Consider the following 23,307-nt stretch of genomic DNA (forward strand, 5'->3'; position numbering starts at 1 on the left):
ATGTCGTTCCTGAGGTTGACTTTGCAGTCTTTCCTCATCCACCATGAGCGACATTTCTCTTGCCTCTTTGAAAGGCCTGTCCTCTTCCTGTACCATCCTCCTCCGCATCTTGGTAAGGAAGAGGAGAGGCTCCATAGGTTGGATCCTAGGAGAGCTTTGAGCTTTTATCTTTCACGGATGTCCCGGTTCAGAATGGACAATCAGCTCTTTGGAAATAGCCTGACCCAAGCGGTGTCCAGCATAACCTACAAACAGACCTTGTCCAGATGGATCGTTTTGACTATCTCGGAATGCTACTGTTTGGCGGGGAAGGACCCTCCAGTAGGCTTACGGGCTCACTCTACTAGGGGTGTGGCTGCCTCCACTGCTCTACAGAGGGGTGTTCCTATTCACAATATTTGTGAAGCAGCCACATGGGCTTCTGGCCATACTTTTGTTAAACACTATTCCCTGGACTCCATTCATGAGCCGGATTTGGCCTTTGGTAAGGCAGCCCTCTATTCAGCTATTTGATTGGGCACTCTAAATTTCACATTCTAAATTCTTTCCCTCCTCCATAAGTGTGGTACTGCTTTGGGAGTCTGTAATAGATGTGGAATACGTCGGAGGACACAATCCCTTCGAAGAACAAGTTACTTACCAAACCGGTAACGTTCTTTCGATGGGATGTTCCTCCGACATATTCCACATCGCCTTCCCAGCCTGCCCCTCTGGAGAGTTTACTCTGTGCTTGCAGCTACCATTCCGCAAGGCTGTAGGCTGTTATGCTGGCAGGAGACTGGTGTCACACGTTCTGAGGGAAAAAACTAAACTGAGGCAACGGGTGCTGTGAGTCCTATATATAACATCCGGTGACGTTGACCCTCGAAGGAGGCCCTTGAGGGACATGGGATCGACGCCATTGACGCAAGACGCCCTCTGCTGAAAAGTTTCCGAAGTGCATAGCTGTGGGACACAACTGTCGTAGATGTGGAATACGCTGGAGAAAAATCCCATAGAAAGAACGTTACCAGTTTGGTAAGAAACTTGTTCTTTTGGTTTGTGCAGAATTGCAAAGAGGGTGTGTTCAACCCAGAGTGATGAGGATAATTTTTCTACTGCGAATGCTGCAGCAGCCAGGTGGAGTTCGCATGGGAAGTATCCCATCATTACTGGGTCTAAGTGCCCGCTGTAAAATGCTAGGGGTTTGTGTCCCATACTTTTTTTGTGTTAGTGCTTCTTTCATTACTGCACCATCGCAATGCGAGAAGATATAAAACTAATTTTCATAATTTGGGAGTGCCTAGAACTAGTGCCGTTGAAATGGCCTCTTTTAGTTCATTGAATGCATCAGTCATCTCTTGTCCACCCCAACTTTTTCACCCCCCTTTGTGCTTCCCTGAGTGCCGCCAGTAGGGGCCCTATGTATGTGCTGTAGTCAAAAACCCATGCTCTGCAGTAATTGCACAGGCCAAGAAATTGTTGCAATGCTCTGATCGTTTGTGATTGAGGTGTATTCTTTATTGCTTGTGCCCTTTGTGGTGCGATGTTTCTCCTTTTCTGTGATATAATCTGTCCTATGTATAGGACCTGCTCCTGGCAGTATTGCAGTTTTTCCTTGTCAACCTTGTACCCCTTCTCGGCCAGCACTGTGAGCATTTTCACAGAGTCTTTCCTGCATTCTTCCTCGGTGCTGCAGATGAGAATATCTACATACTGCAATATCGTGCTGTCCAGTTCAACGTTCCCCAGGTCCATCTGTATAACCCTGTTAAAGATGGATGGGGACTCGCAGTATCCCTGAGGTAACCCTGGGTGTTTCCATTTTGTATTGTGGTACGTGAAGCTTGTCTGATCTTGTGAGTCAGGGTGTAGTGGTATTGAAAAGAACGCATTCTTGAGGCCGATAACGGTGAACCGTGATGCCTAAGCTGGTATTCCACACAATATTGTGGCAGTGTTAGCTGCTATCGGGTATTCCGCCACCACAGTGTTTAGTGGTCTCAAATCTTGTATGAAACGCCAGGACCCTCCCTTAGCCTTGCGTACAGGGTATACCGTAGTGTTGCATAGTGATTCTGATTGTACCAATATACCCCTTTCCACTAGGGCACCTATGGATATTGTTTCACTCTGGGCAGTATTGCTCCTCTTTTTAGTTTTAGTTTTACCCCTTCAATGCTTTTTATGCACCCCACATCATAGGGACTAGTAGTCCATAGTGAGGCGGGTACAGTGGCTAAGTCTTCCTCGCAGAAATCAGTGTGTGTGGGGAGGGGCGCTTCCAGTGCTATTGCCATTTTCTGGGCAGCCTCTTTGAATGTCTCTCAACCACACGTAGACGCTCATCTGGAACACCATCTCTCCATCTCCTTGTTCATCTGAGAGCAGTTCCTCGTCCGACACCTGTTAACCTGCATCCTTCTGCCAATGCTATTACCGCCCTCCATGCCTTTCCTTCCCCATCCTGGTTGTGAACCGCGAGCCAGTCTTTGTTTGCCACAATACTTTCGATGTCCACTGATATTATTGCCTCTTCTTCCTCACTTGTGGGCATTTCTGGCCTGGAAAGGTATGCAAGGGGCCTCCTCCATAACTTATCCTCAATCCCTGGTAACCAGGCTATTGCCATGTCTGTCCCGTATTGGAAGATCTCGGTGTCCACAGGTTCTGCCCTCGCCACTGTCTGGCCATAGTAAGCCTGAAGTATGAGTCTTACCGTGAGCATGTGTATGCCTGGTGTTAAGCATATTATTCCTTTGTCAGCGAAGGAGATGGTCATGTTCAACCTACTCATGATGTCCCACCCTAGAATATTTACTGGTGATTGTTTTGAGTATAACCAGGGCAAAGTTAAGTCGTGATTTCCAACAGATAAGGAGATGTTATCAGTAAAAGGAACTACCCCTCGAGCCCCAGAAAATCCTTCAGTGTGCATGGCATCGCCTGACAATTTGAACTTCCCTTCCCTGATACAGGATCTAGTGGCCCTTGTGTCAACTAGGAAGGAAAATGTTTTGTCACCTATTGCTACCTTTCATGCGTCGTTCCTCCGCAGGGTTAGGTGTTACCGACAGGATGGGACACAACAAGGAAGTCTGTGGGCTGTCCTATTGGGGGTAGAATGATTGTCCACTGCCTGTGTAGGGGTTATGTCCCAGTATTGTTACTCCCCCCCCATTCATGTCTTTTGTACTGCCGTGTCCATGGGTGCTTGTTTGTTGTCCTGTGCTTGTTTCAGTTGCTGCACTTTGTGGACGTGTTGTGTCCATGTCATTTGTTGCGCTTGTTGCAGAGCGGGTTGGTGTTGCATCTGCTGTGTAGTGGTTAGCATGTCTGGTTGCTGTTGTAGCTGTGGTTGTAATGCCACCTTGCTGTCCCATCTGTACCTGACCCGCGTATAACGTTTCTTGTGGGTGGTAGTTATTAGGTCCCCCTTTCCCTGTTGTCCTTGCTCCCCCATCCCGCTTGTCTGTCTTGCCCTGCATGTGCGCGATACGTGTCCTACTAGCCCGCAGGTCCAGCATGCAGGGGGCTCCCGGGCTTGCCATGAGTATCCCCCTGTGCTGTCCAAATAACCCAGCTGTCCATATTGGGAATACCCTCGGAACCCTCCTTGCTGGTGTGCTGATGGTCCAAACCCCTTCCCTCTGTTGCACCCTTCCCTACCTCTGTAGTTAATGTAACCGTTATCCATTTGTGTATACCCTCCCCCCATGGGTTGTGCATATTGTTGTGCCGTGTATGGTGGCAGGGGTGGCAATTGTGTCGTAATGGGTACTTATTGTTGCTGTATCGTTGGTTGTTGTGGTGTGAGAGCTGGTACCGGTTGGACAACGATCTATCGGAAAAGTACAGACGGGAATAGTCTGTTACAAAGACTGAGTTTCCATCAACCGAGCCCGATTAGAAATTTACCTTATAGTCAAATGCTCAGTGTAAAAAGAATTGTCAGCGATCAGAGAGAATATGAAGCAGCAGTAAAGGAAATGGGCAAAAGGTTCCTGGAACAAGGTTATTCAGAGGAAGAAATCACATCGGCAGAATCACGTACAGCCACACAACAGAACTATTCAATCCAAGAGCAACTAAGCAAGACACCACACCACCACTTGTTTTTGTATCAAAGTACTCACGCCAGAGCAATCGAATAAAGGCAATCATAAAGAAAAATTGGAACACTGAAACATGTGACAAAAGGGTTGAACACCAGTTCAAAGAAATTCCAACGTTTGCCTATCAAAGAAGTTCTAACCTTAGACTGATTAATTCACACCAGACCCCCACAGAAGAAGAAAAGTACAGACCGCATAGAAACGTTTCCATGCTTGAACTGCAGCAATTGAAGCTACATTATGAAAGGAGAAACAATAAATCATCCTTACACAGGAGAGAAAATCAGACTTGGATGCTATGCCACATGTGATACACCAGGGATCATCTATGGGATTAAATGCCCATGTGGCTTGTATTATGTTGGCCAAACACAACGCACAGCAAAAACAAGGTGGAACGAACACAGATCCTGTATCAGGAATAAAACTGTCAGCTCAGCGGTGGCAAGACATTGGCAAAACTAAAAACATAACTTGGCCTTATTTAAATTTGTAATTTTAGAAAGAGTCCAAAGAGAGAAACACGAAGATCTACAAAAAAGATTTGATCAACGTGAGACGTTCTGGATCGATAGACTGAGTTCTCTGAAACCAAAAGGAATTAATGAGATCAACTACATGTGCTTCATCTAAGACAGAAAGAAGCGCATGTATTTTCTTTACCCGAGTGTTGTGAACTTTACCTGTATACTGTTGTTGTCATGATATACAAATGTTATGAACATTTTTACATACATAATTTAGTCATGATATACAAATGAGATCAATTTTTGATTATGTTCATTTATGTTTGAGATTTGCGACAAATCCTTCCTCTGGATTAGATTTCCCAATTGAGTTTATACTATTAGGATTCGGTTTATATTTTTAGATCCTGTTCGACTATGACAATAATTGTGAAAAAAAACAGGGACTCTATTATGCAGTATTAGAAGCACCCACTATCAGACACATCTGCACACCCCATAACCCTATACCGTCCATTTTCATGGCTCATAACATGCATTAACATGCACATAGCTTTCTCTACAACACGGGTCCCCATGGCAACAGTCCTGCCCCTCCATGTCACTGCAGAGAGCTGGGTCCTGAGGCGTACGTGCGGCGGCGTTCGCGCTGCTGCCTATCGCCCCGCCCACGTTTCCATGGGAATCTAAGATAACATCCGCACTCGCGCGCATTTCGCTTTCGCCTACACAGCAAAGGCGTTCGGTCCTGCACGCGAGCATCGCAGAAGCAGGTAAGAGACTCCTTTACACGCACGCATAGAAGAGTCACTCGATCCATAGATAGGACTTGCACATTCTTCAACTATTGTTAAACAGAAGCGTTGGAGACAATGTTAACGAGCACGTAGACGAGAGGACAACTACATTACAGCAGGTACAGACTGCTTAGTAACCAGGGGTAATATATATTGGACTTTTATAGTTGTAGAGCGTTTCTGACATTATTTTCGCTTATTTCCTCCCTTGTTTACCACAATCACTCGGATCAACTTGGGGTATGTTTCACATTTTTCATTGTAATATGATGGATTGTCTTACTGTTTACAACTGGTCAGTTGATTTATAATTTAAGTACTGCCCTGAAGATTTTCAGACCGAAATGCATTGGCATATGTGCTTACTAACAAATCGACCTACTAATTTTCGGGTTGCCTCACTACATATGAGATAAATATGAGATACGGAAACTAGAAATGTGAATTAAACATTTCCTTTGTGAAATTTTTCACCGACTTTGCATCTTTGAAAAAGTATAAACACTTTGAAAAATAATTTGATTTATCTGTGCAACCCAGACAAGGGTGAACAGTGAGCACCAGTCTTAAGTAGGGGTATAGTCGCGTTACTTTTTCTTCTAAGCTGGTTTGTGAGGTCCGGATGCCACAGGACCTTTTACAGACTGGTAGCTCCAGGTCAAAACATTTTTGAACAAACAAATTGCAGTAGTTGTAACTGATTTCAGCAAAACTCTCTGTGGTGCCCACCTATATTTTGTATTTCTTTAGTCTCTTGCCCATACAGGCCAGGATGCAGAGCAGGACCCGGTGAACGTCACGCTGCAAAAGCAGAATAACACGAAGCACGTGCCTCGGGTCGGGCGTGGTTTAAATGCCCAGCAGGTATCCCAGGTGCCTTTGGGGCGGACCCCCCCGATGCAAGACTGCTTGTTGCAGTTCCCCGATTATCCTTGTGGGGGCAGCCATGTTCACCCCTTGTCCATTGGAACCTATACTCGTCAAAGGAGCCTGATGCCAACGGCGGCAGGATTGCGTCCAAGGCATCCGCGATGGGCTGAAGTAGGCCTTTCTGGCCTTGTAAGAGTTCTGTGGCGGGGGCAAAGGTGCCCGAGTTCCATAGTCTGGGGTTAAGGTCGTGACAATGTTTCTTTCGTACCATCGCGCCCCCTGCGCACAACTCTTTCTGGTAGTGGTCCTTTGGGGCATACGGTGGTGGGTTGTATGTAGAGTTTGAGTATCCCTCAGCGGCTATTAATTCTCGGGTCGTGTTGCTTCTCTCAACTCTTATTGGGTATGACCCCTCTGCCTCTTTCTCACTCTCCTCAGCGTTCTTCGCTACATCGCTTGGGGGAGCCTGGGGCATACTGCACCCTTCCCCCTTGGCTCACCTCTTCTTTCTTCCTGCATGCTCATCATCCCGGGGCTACACCCCTGAAACATCCTCCAAAGGTCGAAAACCTCTAAATGGCTTGCTAGTTTCTTCCCCTTATGTGTCGTGTAAATATGCTAGCAGTGAATGTTGGGCTTCCATTCTAAAGCTGCCGTTGCGCGGCCACGGTATCCTTATCTTTTCGTCTGTCCCTTTAGTCCACTCAATACTGTATTTTTGTCTCTGTGCGGTGGTAGTGTTGCACAAATGTGTTGGAGTGGTGGTATAAGTGTGGAACCCATTGTCTGCTCCTAGCCCACAATACAATATTTTTTAAATATATACCACCGTTACCTAGCCCCTTAGTTGGGGACTTCTGACTCTCCGCTGTCAATAGGAGGGAAAAAATGTTGCATTACAATACTCTCAAACTGTTCACTACCAACTTCTCTGTCGTCCTTCACCTGACTGCCGCCCTTCAACACACCTCCCTGTGTAGCTATGGTCCCCTTCAACCCATGGTGCGCGAGGTCCCCTGCGACCTCGTACCCAGCGCAGCGTGCTCAGGGCCGCCCCGCCTTCTCGGGTGGCCGCTGCGCGGCACGCCTGTGTTAGTGTCCTAACCCCTCCTCCTCTCTACTCTCTCACAGCCTGCGCTGCATATGCCCATGCCTTCCCACTCACGGGTTGCACCACTGCTCGGCACAACCCCTTCGATTCGTTCTCCGTGCGCGGCTGCCCTGCTCACTTTTACCCCTCCCTAGCCGCTGCTCCGATTTCGCTAAAAGGAAAACACGATATCATATGCAAGCCCTATGGATGACGTGACTGACTAATACAACGTATTACGTATACACACAGTTTGAATAGGTAATGCGCACCTGGTTCAATAGCAATCCCCACAGTTGTCTTCCCACCACACCTTGAGTGGAGTATTCATTGATCACTGTTATTATCATAATTGGGCTGCACACGCTGCGTTGCCTCGCGTGTGATATGCTCCCTCACTAGGAGAACTTAACCAGCCAACTATCTTCCACAACCTGAGTCTAGCTACCTCCTGTGGTAATACGTCATCTTTTCACCGAGCTAAAACACTCAATTTATAGGGATCCTCAACTATTCACCGAACTACATCGCCAACTCATAGGAATACCACACCCCCATACATGTGTTTGCTATCCAAACCAATCAGCGCGACACTCCGTTCAACATGTGGGGACTCGTTGCCCCACCCAATAAGCTCAATAACACAAGAAGGGACAACCTCTGCTCCGTTCCCTACTACAACTCAATTGTCGATCACCACTGATGGACCAAATTTTGCGACAAAGTAAAACCACCCTCCACCCTATTTACAATGCCTACCTCCCCCCCCCCCCTCACCCGCACAACATGATATTGCTGTTTGTGTGGACCATACTCACATCGGGCTCACGTCTGCTGGTGCCGCTTGGCTGTGCACACCCCTGTGGATACCCCTCCCAATCAGCTTGCCACTTCCCCGCGTCAGGACACTCCCCAACCGCGGGCGGGAAATTTCTGAAGTCTGCTCCCGACGGCCAATCTCTGGATTGCGCAGACCAGTCGTCTAGCGATGGTCCTACAGTCCTCCAAGGGGGGGCAACGGCGAAGGGGGCCGCGGTGCCGGGCCATCTTCTTGCAAACGGTCTCGCTGTGATCTATCTCAGGATCTCGGCAGTGCCTCCAAAATGTTAGGGTAATTTCTGGAGGTCGGCAGGGCCGTACTTGGAGTCCGCAGACCTCCAGCTGTGGGAAGGCCCTAACTCCTGTGTCCCAAAGAAGTAGGAGGCCCACAGAAGAGCAATGGGTTACTGCTGTTTATTACACGAAAACAGACAGGGACAGGTTCATGGAGCGTAGGTTCCAAGAAACTTCTCATTGTAATCGGGCTTGCAGGTCCCTTTTGTTAGTGATGTAACATGCGTAACCTGCGAGAGCTCACCCCCAAACCTACTGCCACTCTGGATTGGTTCCCTGAGTGGTAGGGTCCGTATAGGACAGTATAGAGATGTTTAATTGGTAGAGTAGAGGTCAGGTGGTACGCTTGGGTTGTCCCTAAAAGTTGCTATATATAATTGTAACATGGAGAGGGTTGGTGATTGGTTTGGTTGTGATGCTGTCAGTGGTTAGTCCCCGTGCCCTGATTGGTCCATCCATGAGCCCCCAAGCCTGGGACCATTGTTGTTCCCAGCTCACAATGTACCTGGTGCTGACAACAATGTGTGACTATGTGTCAGTGAACAACAATGGACAGGTTCTGCTACTTGCCGTTAGAGTGCTCCTTTCCCATCGCTGCCGGTGGTTAATGTGTTACTACTTTGTTACAAGCTGGGTCCCAGACATGGGACCCCAGAGCCTCTTCAGTCCTTGGAGCTTGGCATCGTACCAGTTCGGCCTGGGCACGTGTTGAGGGACTGTGGCTGCCAGGTGTAACCTTGGCTTGGAAATCGTGGCTTGTTGATTGCAACGTCGCAACCTTGGCTGTGGGGCTCTAGTCAGGGTTGGTCTGCATGATCAGCATCTTGTAACTCTGTATGAACTGCTCCGGGTCTGTGGACTCTGGTTTGCGGCCTATTTTGGTTTTGTTATATGTGGCGGTCTAAGGTCCATAAGGCGAGACGTGTGAGGGTGCGGTGTGGTTCCTTGTACATCGGTCCATCTGTAGGGTCTTATCTTCGGGGGTTAGTAGCATGAAGCGTCTGCAATCATATACACAAACTCTTCTGGCGTCTTGCATTTCTGCGATGCGGTTGCTAGCCTATGTGGAAAATAGTAACGATGCACGTCTGTGAATGTGTGCGGTCCTCTAGGTCGTAGCACTGAGCGTGTTCTTCGTGTGGGTTGGTGTCTGATCCAGGTGCATAGCAGCACATGTTTCTGTTTGTAGCTATGTCGTCATGTCAGCTCCAACGATGGCAGTATAGGTTTGTGAGGTTTAGTCGAGCTGGTCCATGTGATTGGTCTCGGCTTCATCTTGTTTCCCACTTCGTGCTCTGGGTGGGATATTGACATCCGAGGCGGCGGACAGAGGTGCTAACACATCCCGCTGAGGATACTTGGGTTGTGACGTCATCGGCCATAGTTTGTACGTGGGTCGGGGAAGGGTCCGCCCATTTTCCTTTTTCAAGGCCACCTGTTGCAAACAACCCAGCAAGTTCACAAATGCCTATCCCTTACAACAATGAGCTGTTTACCAGAGATCATATTCCCTTCGCCCCCTCCAGCACTTGCGCCATCTGCAAACTGACAGCAGCCACTCCGTTGACCAACTTACAAAACCTGTTCCTTGATTGTTGATGGGGCCTTTGCAAGCCTTTGCCACAATTGCGAAAACACCCTTCTAATGAATCCACAATACAAAGACCCATGATACACAGACCAACCACACCTCATATATTTCATGTTTTACTAAAATCGAAAATTACTTCACATACATGTATACCATTATGTGTGCATTTTATACCTATTATCATCTCCTTCATGAACCCCATTCATACAGCTAAACTCCACGTGCACATTTTGAAGGGATTGTCCTCCGACGTATTCCTTATCTTTGATAATACGTCTCCAGCTTGCTGGCCTCAAATCTTTTCTGTTGAGGGCGCTGCGCGTCGACGTTCGGCGAGTCGATGTCCCTCGACGGCCACCGTATCGGCGCCGACATCACCATGCCCATAAATAGCCACGCGCAGCGTCCGTTGCTCAGTTCCGTTTTTCCGCGCTTCGTGGGGCCTCGGAACATCGTTGCTCAGTCAGATAAGCCTTCTACAGCTACTCGAATATACCAACTCGTTCTCATCTTCATCAGAACCGACAACGCCGCGATCCGGCTTCCAAAAATGTCGAGACTGCGGTAAAAAATTTCAATAACGGATCCACACAGGATCTGCTTGGGAGCCGAGCACCATTGTTCGGAGTGTGAGGACTGCAGGTCCATGACGGCGAAAGCCTTGAAGGAGCGCAAGGGGAAGCTCGAGAGGTGTCAGTCAAAACCTCCGAAAGTTTCTTCGGCTGAGTCGAGGCATTCGTCTCCTCGCCGTCAAACATTCCCATTCTAGATCTCGAAGTAGCTCCCACCATTTGTCAAGATCAAGACAATCAAAGAAGAGACGTTGAAGATCCCCTTCCTCGTTATCTTCGGTTTCCCCAGAAAGGGTCTCCTGCCCACAAAACACAGCTCTCGGGCTGAGTGGGAGGAATTAAGGAAGAAAATGTTAAGCGTCTTCGAGAAAGTGGCCTCGACCGCCTCGAAGACAGCTCAGGGTGATAACCCGGGTGAAAAACCCAAAAAATCAAAAAGCCACGAGTCGCTGCACCCGGCGAAACATTCCACCCGAGAGCAACACGGGCCATCGGGTAAGAAGGCACCGTCTTCGTCGTCGAAGATCCCTTCGACGCATGGATCGGCACCATCGACACCGTTGTCGAAGGGTTCTTCGACGCATCGGTCGATCGACGCCGACACCGATGAAAGAGAAGACCATAGCTACTCCACAGCCAACAGTGATTCCAAGAGCCTCCGGCACGACACCGTCATCGACATCCTCGAGTAAGATCCCGATCCTCTCGAGTTCTTCGAGGCCTCTTCCAGTTTTCTCGATGCCGTTCTCGGCGCCTTCGAAGCCAGTCACATCGGCGTCGACGACATCGTTTTCTCACCCAATAATGACGAGTTTGGCTCCTTCTGCCTTAGAAATGGGTTTTACACCATTTCAGAGGTCAGAGTACCCTGGATTATCTTCAATTTATGAAGAAGGGGAAGAGTCTGACCAGGAAACCTTCGGGTTGCAGAGGACCACACTACCTGTTTCAGAGGATTTCACCTCTGAGGAAAGAAGGTTGAAAGACCTACAGGAGTCATTACATGAGGCAAGTGGGCTGGACACTTCCCCATAAGTGGAATTTGTTAAGCCAGACCCAGGGGATCATGCCGCAACACCCTATAGAACCCTGATGGCAAGGTTTATTGAATTTGTGGATTGGTCTGCGCCTTCGCCTGTTTTTCAACAGGATGACTTGACAGACATATTAGACAAAGGTCCACAGGAGGATCCTGTGGTCCCCTTCCGTGCAGCCTTACAAAGAAAGATTGCATCTAATTGGGAAACCCCTGAAGTTATCCCTGCTGTCAATAAAAGATTATCAGCCAAGTATAGGGTAGCTGCAGCTGACCCTGAATACTTATCAAAACACCCGACTCCAGAGAACCTGGTGGTCCAAGCGGCAACTTCATCAAGCAGCAGGACCGCTTACCCTACTGTCCCACAGGATAGAGATGACAAGAGGTACGATTCTATGGCAAAGTCTTCTCTGCCTGTAGTATGGCGTTGAAGTCCATCAACGCCACCTGTACGCTCGCCAGGTTCAGTCACACACTGTTGGAGTATGCTTCATCAGTGGCTGACTGCATACCCGAAGGAGAGGAAAAGGAAGCCTTCCTTAACATTATTAAAGATGCCATGTGCGAGTCACTTCAAACTGGCATTGATTACGCTGACAGTATCATCAGGGCCATGGCGGCAAGTACAACAATCCGCAGGCATGCATGGTTGCGAAAGTCTGGCTTTGCTCCAGATGTACAGGCCAGACTTTTTTTAATATGCCCTTTGACGGCTCTTCATTATTCTGAAAAAAGGCTGATAACCGTCTGGAAAAGTTGCAGACATCTAAAGCAGCGGCAAAATCGTTAGGAGCTGCAATCCGCCAAACTCCTTTTTGCCCCTCAGGAACCTCTGGAAAAGGAAAGTCCTTTCGCTATTCCGCATTCGGGAAAGGCAGAGGACAGCTGGCTCAAAGAGGCCAAAGGAGATCCACCCGAGGTGGACTGGTCAAAAGTACTAAAGCCGCAGCCGGTGCCTCTTTACCCTCGGCATCTGCATCAGCCGCCCCCAAACCACTCTGATGTCTTTCCACACAACACCTGTAGGGGGCAGGTTAACTCACCATCTGACGGAATGGCAGGCTATAACGTCAGATGCTTGGGCATTGGAGACAGTTGCCCAGGGTTACTGCCTACCCTTTCTACACATTCCTCAGTCATCCACCGGGGCACAGCTCTCTAAAAGTTCCAGATCCGCTCCTCTTGCAGGAAATTATAGACCTGCTAGAGAAAGGTGCCATAGAACCGGTACCTGTAGCGGACAGGAACAAGGGCTGGTACTCCCCCCTCCCCCCCCTACTTTCTCATACCAAAGGACGGAGGACTGAGACCCATCCTGGACTTACGAGAATTGAACAAGTTCCTCAGGAAGGACAAGTTCAAGATGGTAACTCTCTCTCAGATCCTTCAGGCCCTCCAGCTCCAGGACTGGCTGGTATCTCTGGACCTTCAGGATGCTTATTTCCATGTGCCAATCAATCTCAAACACAGGAAATACCTGAGGTTCGCAATTGGCGACTCATTATCAATTTCGAGTTCTGCCATTTGGGCTGACCTCCGCCCGAGGGTCTTCACCAAGCTAATGTCGGTAGTGGCTGCGAGTCTAAGCAGGGAAGGGATCCACGTCTACCCCTACCTGGACGATTGGCTGATCAGGGCTGTATCTTCGGAACAAGCTCAGATCCAGCTAGATTATGTCTGCCACTTCCTGCACAGACTGGGCTTCTCCCTCAATTTAAAGAAGTCACAGATGATACCATCACAGACTCCAGTTCATTGGAGCGGTCCTGGACACTTCCCTGGGAAAAGCCTCGCCACCAGAGGTGAGGGCTCAAGATATTCTGCAGATGGTCAACAAGTTTCAAAATGCCCAACGTCTCCCAGCCGTCGACTTTTTGAGGTTGCTAGGCCTCATGGCATTCTGCATCTTCCTTATGCCAGACGCTCGCCTGAGAATGAGATCTCTTCAGTGGGCACTGAGAACTCAGTGGTCGCAATTCTCAGGGAGAATGACAGATCTCCCCCGGATTCCGGACAAGGTAGCCCGCGACCTTCAATGGTGGGCCTATCCAGAGAACATATTGAAAGGAGAACTGTTTTGGCAACCATGGCCGGAGATAACAGTAGTCAGACGCCTCACTCACGGGGTGGGGAGCCCATGCCAACGACTTGACCATCAGCGGTCGTTGGTCTCCATCGGAGTCCAGACTACACATCAACTTATTGGAGCTGAGAGCGATCAGACTAGCGCTGAAAACTTTCCTGCCATCAGTACAGGGGAGAAATGTCCTGATAATGACGGACAACACGGTGGCCATGCACTACCTCAACAAAAGAGGCGGCGTAGGGTCACTGCCACTGTGCAGAGAGGCAATGCAGCTCTAATTTTGGGCAATTCAGGAAGGAATCTCTCTATCAGCAGTCCACCTTGGCGGAGAGAAGAACTTGACAGTGGACGCTCTGAGCAGGCAGAGCACAGTCTCCCACGAGTGGGAGCTAGCCCAGGAAGTCCTTCAAGAGATCTTCGCCCTTTGGGGAACCCCTCGGGTGGATCTGTTCGCCACAAGCACCAACAGGAAGTGCGATCTGTTCAAGGGAATTTCCCCCGAGAGGAGCTCTAGGAGACGCGTTCTCAGTGGACTGGGAGTTTCCACTCTTTTACGCGTTTCTACCAGTCCCCGTTATTCCTCAAATGATCAGGAGGTTGAGAAGATTCCGGAAAACCATGATCCTAATTGCCCCAGACTGGGCCAGGTGAACGTGTTACCCGGACCTTCTAGATATGTCCATCTGCCCTCCAATCCGTCTTCCACTCAAAGAGAATCTTCTCTCGCAGAAGGGAGGTCAGGTTCTCCATCCAGACATCAGAACCCTCAACCTTCACGCTTGGCTTCTGAAAGAGTGAGGTACAAGGATTGGGACCTCCCTGATGATGTCATGGAGGTGTTGCTTTCGGCCAGAAGGCCAGCAACAAAGTCTTTATACCGCTGCCGTTGGAACAAATTTTGCAGCTGGTGGAGAGATGGGAATATCGACCCTTTTTCATGTGGTACACCAACGGTGTTATCGTTTCTACGCTAGTTGGCAAACTCAGGCCTTCAAGTTGGCACTGTAAAAGGCTATCTCGCAGCGCTTTCAATCTTCAAGCGCACTGCGGAGGAACCATCGTATTTCAAACTACCTCTAGTGATACAATTTCTCAAGGGATTAACTAATGTTTATCCTCCAAAACCATTCCAAGTTCCCTTATGGGACTTAAATTTAGTCTTAAACTTCCTAATGGGCACTCCATTCGAACCACTTGACTCTTGTTCGCTGAGATTTCTCACGCTTAAAACTGTCCTATTGGTAGCACTAACATCTGCTAGGAGGGTGAGCGAGCTACAAGCTTTCTCCTGTAAACCCCCACATACAATTTTCCACAAGGACAAAGTTGTCGTACAGGTGAAGCCTAATTTCCTCCCAAAGGTGGTTTCTGAATTTCATATTACTCAGAAAATTACCTTACCTTCGTTCTATCCTCCTCCCCATCCGGGGAAAGAGGAAGAAAGGCTACATAGGCTGGACCCAAGACGAGCTCTAAGCTTTTACATCAGCAGAATGGCTAGGGTCAGGCAAGCAGACCAACTGTTTGTAGGATACTCGGGTCACAAGTTGGGATTACCCATAACAAACCATTTCCAGGTGGATTATTTTGGCCATTCTGGAATGTTACAAACTGGCAGGGAAAGAGCCACCCCAAAATCTTAGGGCTCATTCAACCAGGGCTATCGCAGCCTCTTCGGCCCTCCAAAGGGGGGGGTACCGGTCAGAGACATATGTGCGGCTGCCACATGGTCGTCCGCACATACATTCACAAAATTTTACAACCTGGATTCCTCCACTAGTCAAGAGACCAGATTTGGCAAAGCCATATTACATTCGGTCCATCCCTAAAGGGATACATGACATTCTTACTCCCACCTCCAATTACATGCCACTGCTATGGGAGTGTATCAAAGATGAGGAATACGTCGGAGGACACAATCCCTTCGAAGAACAAGTTACTTCTTACCTTGTAACGTTCTTTCGATGGGATGTTCCTCTGGCGTATTCCTTATCGCCCCTCCCATCCATCCCCGCAGTAATACTTCCCTTGTGGTTGCAGCTTACGCTCCTTCAAGGTCAATAACCAATTCAGGCATGACTTTACTTGTTCTACGAAACGGAACTGAGCAACAGACGCCGCGCGTGGCTATTTATGGGCATGACGCCGATACGGTGGCCGTCGAGGGACATCGACTCGGCGGACGTCGACGCGCAGCGCTCTCTACAGAAAAAATTTCCGAGGCCAGCAAGCTGGAGACCCATTATCAAAGATAAGGAATACGTCGGTGGAACATCCCATCGAAAGAACGTTACAAGGTAAGAAGTAACTTGTTCATTAGTTGCCTGCTTCACCTTAGTAGGGGGGGCCCTTCGTGTGACAAGGTTTCATCGGTCTGTTTCTGCGTGCATGCAAATCTACAAATGTATTGCCTGACACAAAATAACACATAGTAACCTAAATGTAACACTTATCCCATTTATCATAAATATTGTAATTTTTGTAGCAATTTGCGAAAGTGACAGAAATGATGACGTGTCCAAGCCCCAGTGCAGTGGTATCTTCAAACTTTTTCCAATTTCGTAACAGGACTCTTACAGCAAACACTAGGTGACAAGTATATTTATTATTTATAGGTGATATTCCAGTGACTTGGAATTTTTTTTTTCTGGTGCTTCCAATAAAGCTTTGAAGCTTCTTGTTTGTAAAGTTATGGGGAATGTGGGGTAGGTTACTTTATAGATAATAGGAGAAAAATAGCTGCTAAAAATGGAGAACGTGTTTATCTAACCATTAGTCGAATATGGTCAACTATAATCCTTGGACTGGTTGGGAACATAGCTCAGGTGCAACGTGCTTTTCTCGGAAGCAACACAACTTTGAGCAGCATGGGTTTGATACCTGCTCCCACTCTTAGCGGGTGAACCCCGGCATGAAGCGCAGTATGAAAGCCCAGTTTAATGTTTTTATAATCCTGCTCTGTTCTTTCATGTACTCAGTTTTTCCGATTGCTAATTTTCACATCTCCCAGTTTTTCTAATTCAGAGTTGACTTGTCAAGTATTACTTGGTTTTTATATGCATTTTATAGTCGACTGTGTTGAGGTATATTTCATCGTTTTGTACTTCTTTTCAAAACAGGCTGGTTACAAGAAAAGGCTATGGAAGAAGACTAATGCAAGAAAAAAGCGCTTGAGACAAATAATGATTTGCAACCGAACACAGAGCAAGCTATTAGACAAGATGACAACTTCCTGCTGGAAAAGGAGGAACTGGTTTGTGAATGATCCATACCAGAAATACCACGATCGCACAAACCTACAAGTTTAGACATTGCTGAGGCCTACCTATTATTGTTTAATCACAAACTGCAATTGTGTGTAGATTCCACACAACTGTGATGCTTGAAATGTTTGAGTTGTTTCAACATGCAAATATAATGTGGAGACTTTTTGAAATGCTGAGTATATAAATACATAATGATAAACTGATTTTGGACAACATCACAGTGCAACCAATACAAATTAATATTAAACAATGGTGCAATGGTAGCACGTGATTTTTAATAATCAACCTTTCCAGTCCTTGCAAATAAATCACAAATATTGAAAACTGTGAAGGTAAGGTTTTGATTAATTCTGTCATTGAAAACTAAACCTTTTTTTTTTATATGATTTTCTCTAAAGTGATTTATCTGATGCTTGTCATATTGTCACATGGCCGAGAAAACACACACATACTGACAATTGAATACAATTAAAGGATTATATTAAGCAGAAGTAAAACCTAGAACTATTGCAAAGAAACAGATTCAGGATGGCTGTAACATAAAGGTTCCTAGTGAAACATTTTTATTGAACTCTGGATTGTGTTTGAAGAACAAAGGGCATACTGAAAGTTTCAGACATGGTGTGCTCCTGCATAGTTATTTCCAGAGCTCTGTTCTTATACTTTCTACTATAGACAAAAAGGATTCTTCGCATCTCTCAGGGTTTTACTCCCTTTGTGTGAAGTGTTGCAAACGCCATCCCCCTTTTGGGGCTGTCCTCTACATTACACACTCACCTTTTGTAGGTTAAAGGTGCTCTCCCCCTCTGTTACACAGCCCCTCGAGGTCGAAGTCACTCCTTCCTTCATTGTAGCACACCCATCTACTGGGCTCTCCTCCCCCTCACTGGAGCACCCTCCTTCCCTGGGGTCAAGAGGCTGTCTTCTGTTACACATCCCATCTTCGGGTGACAATTCACTTCCTACATCTCATCCTCCCCCCGCCCCTTTGATTCAGGGGTTATCTTTATTCTGGCCTCATGGGCCTCTCCTCTGACTCACTGGAGCACACCCCTCTTCTGGAGTTCAGGGACTCAGCTTTTCCTCCTAGGAGCACACCCCTCTACTGTGCTCAAATGGTTCCCTTTCAATTGTACGCTGCAGATTTCTCAACAATCTTCCCTTCTCAGCTCCACGCTCAGAGACCTTGTGGATCTTAAGAACAAAAGACCGAAGGTAAGTTTTTGTGTGTGTATTTGAATGTAATGCATTGTATGTGTGTGTATGCCCATGAGTGACTAGTTGAGTGAGTCTGTAGCTGTGCATGTGTATGTTTGGATCAGTGTGTGTCTGCGCGTGTGCATGTGTCATCTCTACAAGGGATTTAACAGTAACCAACCATACCATTTATTTAGTTTGTCACTGCAACTCCCTTGCAGATACTGCTGGCATAGAGACGCATCCTACCTATGCCAGTGATGGACACTTTTAATCACATGCTTGAAGCGCTTCACCCTTCATGTATTTGATGTAATGTGATTATTATTGGCTTAGATAGGTTGTGACCTGGGCGCATTGTCCATAATGTGTGCTGACCCACGAGAACCCTCCCACATCATGGAGGAACCGCGCCAGCCCAGGAGCACTCCCTCAGCTGCCTGTTAACACATTTTCTACTGAGCATCGATCGATAGAGGGTGCGTTAAAAAAAAAAGAATATTCATTCTTTTATCAACCGGATATTACCTGGCTAGACTGGCATTTTGGAGTAGCCAATCTAGCTATTCCTTACTGTGGCATGACATTTCATTCTGTGCAGCAAGTATAAAGTGAAGTTCGGTGTTAGTACTTATCTAGACTGGACTACATTGTGCAGCCAGTTTTGAATTATTTTCTTATTGTGGCATGACATTTTTAAAGGCAAAGCCAGCAGGTGTACTTTCTTTTGTGGGGATATTGCCATATATTAGCAAAGCCACAGAGAAAATGCTGTTTTATAGTATCATTACTGGCATTATGTGCAAAGCAAACCGGAGTATGTTCTTGTATAGGAGTAGTGGCATATATATGTGCTTCTAGCATGGAAATGTGCTCTACAATGGACTATTTTTTAACCGAATATTAAAGTAACATTTACTGGAGAGACCTGGGCTGCTGACCGAAGCCGCTTGGTAGGCTGGAAAGATGAGAAGCGGCAAAAGCGAATAATCACTACAAGGTGAAACAATCCACAACAACAAGTGGCTATCTTGGAATGAGATAATAGGAAATTTCAATACTATACTTGGTAAAAGACCCACACGATTGATGTGAAGGCCATCCAAATAGTATCAGAGGTATTCCCAGAATAACGGTGGAGGCAAGAAATGAAACATGAGCAACTTACCACCTCAATTCTTACCATCCCTGGGCAAACAATAAGAAAATGGGAGGTGCGGAAGGATGATTTTCAAGAATGTCATGGCTAGCAGACAGTGGTAAAACCTTTGACTTAGTCACCTTACTGAGTGACCTGCCGCACAAGTTCAATTTTTAGAAATTGTACAGCGAACGGGTGCATGATCAGTTCATGTTAGGGTGCCGGAACATGGGATCTGAAAAGAGATTTGGAGCAAGGGGATATTACACTCGAGGAAGTCTTGGACATTGCCAAAAGGATAGAACACATGAGGTGTGTGAAGGAGTTGAAGGATGAGGAACAAACACTATGCCTCAGTGAGGAAGATCGCTATGGGGAAGGGTCGGAGCTCCAATGGGGGAGAAGGGAAGGCCGCATTGTGGACCAAGGTATATTACCTTCGGTGCAAGTTCACACACCCTTTTTGTCTAACTAGATTTGACATTGTTGCAAGTTATTGGAACCTGTTATATACAACCTTATTTTTTAATTTAGAACCGATTCAAAGTAATACTGCAAATGATTTGTAGTTTTTTTTCGCAAAAAAACCAAATGCATTAAACCGCCTTTGCCAATATAAGCTACAAATGGCAATGCATTTCGGTAACTTGGTCCATCGTCGGAGCTAGTAGCGCTGTATATTTACAATCACTTGCCCATTTACCCGGGCTACATGTTTACGGGAAACAAAAATGTCTGGATCAGGTAAGAACCCAACATTTTACAAATCGCAAACCACAGCCAACATTTGTAATCGAAATAAAGACAATGCACCACCCTGTGACACGAGTGGAAACCCACACAGTTGTTCATAACTGTTGCAAGCTAGTTATGCAATACAATAAAATCAACCGTTGTTGCCATGGTTCCATAAAATCCTAACCAAGAGCTTTTCCAAAATAACCAAAGAAAATCATCCATTTCCCCGTACATTGGTTAACAATGAGACCATCAAAAAGGTGATGCCGTTCAACCTAGTAAGGACAAATATATAAGCATGAGGAAACATTCAATATGTCTGATTATCCCCCAATTGGTAAAGAAGATGCAAGAGATAAAAAAGAAAGAAAGATGACAAAGGGAGAGGAGAGAAAATGCACAAAGGTAAGAGATTAGTAAAGGGTCCTATGTAAACATACACCTGTACTACTTGCATATCAAGATCTAGCCTACATGATATCGTATAGTCTTCATCTCACTCGTTAATTTAAACATCTGTCTCGTGGACAACGATGTCAATAAGTGCTCACCGGCATTGTGTTGTATTTAAATTTGTAATCGTTAAAGACATGGCTCCCATATGTCTCTCTTCGAGGGAGGATTGGGTCCTCCGATGTATTCCATATCTATGACAGTAATCACCACAGCTGTGCTGCTTCGGAATATTTTCGGTGTCTACGTCCTGCGTTGATGACGTTGATACGCTGTCCTCGAGGGCCTCTGTTGAACCGACGTCACCGGATGTTATAAGTAGGAGTTCTGTTCTTTTGGTTCTTCGAAGATTGTGAAGATTTCCATGATGTCTTCCACCCTGCGGCTGGGTTTTAAGAAGTGTCGGGACTGTGGGTCCAAGATATCGTTGACGGACTCGCACAACGCCTGCCTCTGGTGCCTCGCTGAGGACCACGACACGGATGACTGTGTAGACTGCCATCGAAGGCCTTGCAGGAGCGTAAGGAGAAGCTCTCTGTAGGTAAGGTGGCCAAGCCCCAGAAGTCGAGATCAGCCGGGCTTTCGACTGACGATTCGAGGGGTGACTCTCCGCATCGTCGGCGTAAGTCCGGAGGGGTCTCGGTCCAGGAGTAGGTCCCGCCATTCCTCTGCCTCTTCGAGGCACTCACGGAAGCACCGGCATCGCTCTCCGTCCTCGTCCGAGGATTCCGCCCGTCGGCGGGTGGCTTGTCCCAACAAGCATTCCACTCCTGCGGAATGGGATTCATTTCGGCAAGAGATGATGGCGATTTTTTAGTCGCAGGGCTCCGGTCCGTCCGCGCCGTCGAAAAACGCCATCTGTGACCATGCTAGAGACACCACTCGCACGCCTACGTGCTCGAACGGTCGTCGAGATCACTGGGCACCTTCGAGGTCCTGGTCGGACACGGATGGTCGCTCTAGACATGTCCGCTCCAGGTGTCGGTCCTCGACGCCCTCGAGACCGTTGGAGCCGGTGAGGTCTTCGAAGAAGGCATCGACTCCTTCGGTGCTGAGGTTGTCGAGGGATGCTCTCGAGGCTCCGCCTCCGAGGACGCCATCAGCACCGAGGCTGTCAAAGGACATGCTCGGGGCTCTGCCCTTGAGCACTGTGTTGAAGCCGTCGGCACCACGCTCAACGCTGATTCCATCGACGCCTTTCGAGGCCGCTTTGTCGGAGGTACCCCATGGCAATATGGAACCCCATAGAAAGGCTGTGCCCAAGGCTAAAAATGTCTTTGTCCCTTTTTCTGTGCCCTCATTCCAGCCTCTGGAGTATATTTCTGAGGTGGATGAAGGGTCTGAGGAATGTATGGTGCCTGAGGTACCTGAAGAGATTTTGTCTGGTCATAGCCAGATTGAAGACCTGCGTCAGTCGCTGCACGACGCCAGTGGTCTGGACACCTCTCCGGAGGTGTAGTTCTGTAGGCCTGAGCCTGGCACCCATGCCGAGTCCTCGTACTGGCGCCTTATGTCGAGGATTACAGATTACTTGGGGTGGTCTGCGCCGCCAGTGGATTTTCTGCAGGATGACCTGACTGATATCCTCGACCAAGGTCCACCAACTGACCCGGTACTGCCATTCCATATGGCCTTGCAAAGAAGGTGGGTGCAGCTTGGACTGCTCGAGAGTCTCCCGGCAGTGAGCAAGTCCTTGCTGTGAAAATACTGCCCAGCCAGTAGCGACCCCTGCTACTTGACCACGCACCCCACTCCGGAGAGGTTGGTGGTGCAGGCGGCTACGGCCCTGCAAAGCAGGCATCGTATCCTACCATCCCTCCTGATAGGGACGACAAGCGTTTTGATGGCTCGGAAAAGAAAGTGTTTTCTTCAGGGGGTATGGCTTTACAGGCAGCCAACTCTGTGAGTACCTTGTCATGTTTCACGCACACTCTGTGGAACTATATTTCGTTAGCGGATGAACATATTTCCGAAGGGGAGGAACGGGATGGTTTTCTTGCTATTGTGCAGGATGGCAAGGATGCCGTGAGTCCGTTCAGTCGGGTCTGGACATGGCAGATTGTGTCCACCGGGCCATGGCGGCGAGCACCGTAATACGCAGGTTTGCGTGGTTGCGGAAGTCAGTGTTTGCTCTGGATGTGCAAGCCCGGCTCCTCAACATGCCCTTTGATGGTGAACATCTTTTTGGCAGCAAGGCTGACGAAAGCCTTGAGAGGTTGCAGACCTCCAAAGCTGCAGCAAAGTCTTTGAGCGGTGCAGTTCGCCAACCTCCGCTTTTTCGTCCTAGGGGACAGCAATGGAGGGCAGGTTCCTTTCGATATTACTCATCCTTTAGTAAATCAAGAGGAGCTGAAAGTCAAAGGGGTCACCGTAGGAGTACCAGAGGTGGAAAACGGGGTCCTCGAGGTGCCAAAGCTGCTCGGGCAGTTGCCTCTTTGCCCTCGGGCACTGCCGCAGCCGCTTCAGCTCAGTCATGAGGCCATGTCCCATGGTTCGCCGTTTGGGGGAAGGCTGGCGCCGCATCTTGTAGAGTGGCGTGCCATTATATCAGATGTGTGGGTTCTGAAGATCATAGCCCACGGCTACTGTCTTCCTTTCCGGCAGAGGCCTCATGACAATCCACCAGGGAATCTCTCTTTGAAGAGTCTGAATCTGCTCCTTGCGCAGGAAATGCAATCCCTGCTGGAGAAAGGTGCCATAGAACTGGTACCTGTAGCGGAGAGGAACAAGGGATGGTATTCCCCTTTTTTTTTGATTTCGAAGAAAGACGAGGGATTGAGACCCATCATGGAC

At 47.8% G+C, this 23,307-nt stretch overlaps 1 protein-coding gene across 1 annotated transcript in view; it reads left to right on the forward strand.

Moving 5' to 3' along the window:
• MRPL35 (mitochondrial ribosomal protein L35) overlaps positions 1 to 17,248 on the forward strand; it is a gene marked incomplete at its 5' end in the record, with an annotated part of 244,742 nt that extends 227,494 nt beyond the window's left edge. Inside the window, one exon of the mRNA XM_069632174.1 lies at positions 16,839 to 17,248. Coding sequence (XP_069488275.1) covers positions 16,839 to 17,027 — 189 coding nt within the window. The remainder of the gene's footprint in view (positions 1 to 16,838) is intronic.
• Positions 17,249 to 23,307: the final 6,059 nt, after the last annotated feature.

The sequence above is a fragment of the Ambystoma mexicanum genome, chromosome 6q (genome assembly GCF_040938575.1).
Source record: "Ambystoma mexicanum isolate Mex_15411 chromosome 6q, UKY_AmexF1_1, whole genome shotgun sequence".
Classification (NCBI taxonomy): domain Eukaryota; kingdom Metazoa; phylum Chordata; class Amphibia; order Caudata; family Ambystomatidae; genus Ambystoma; species Ambystoma mexicanum.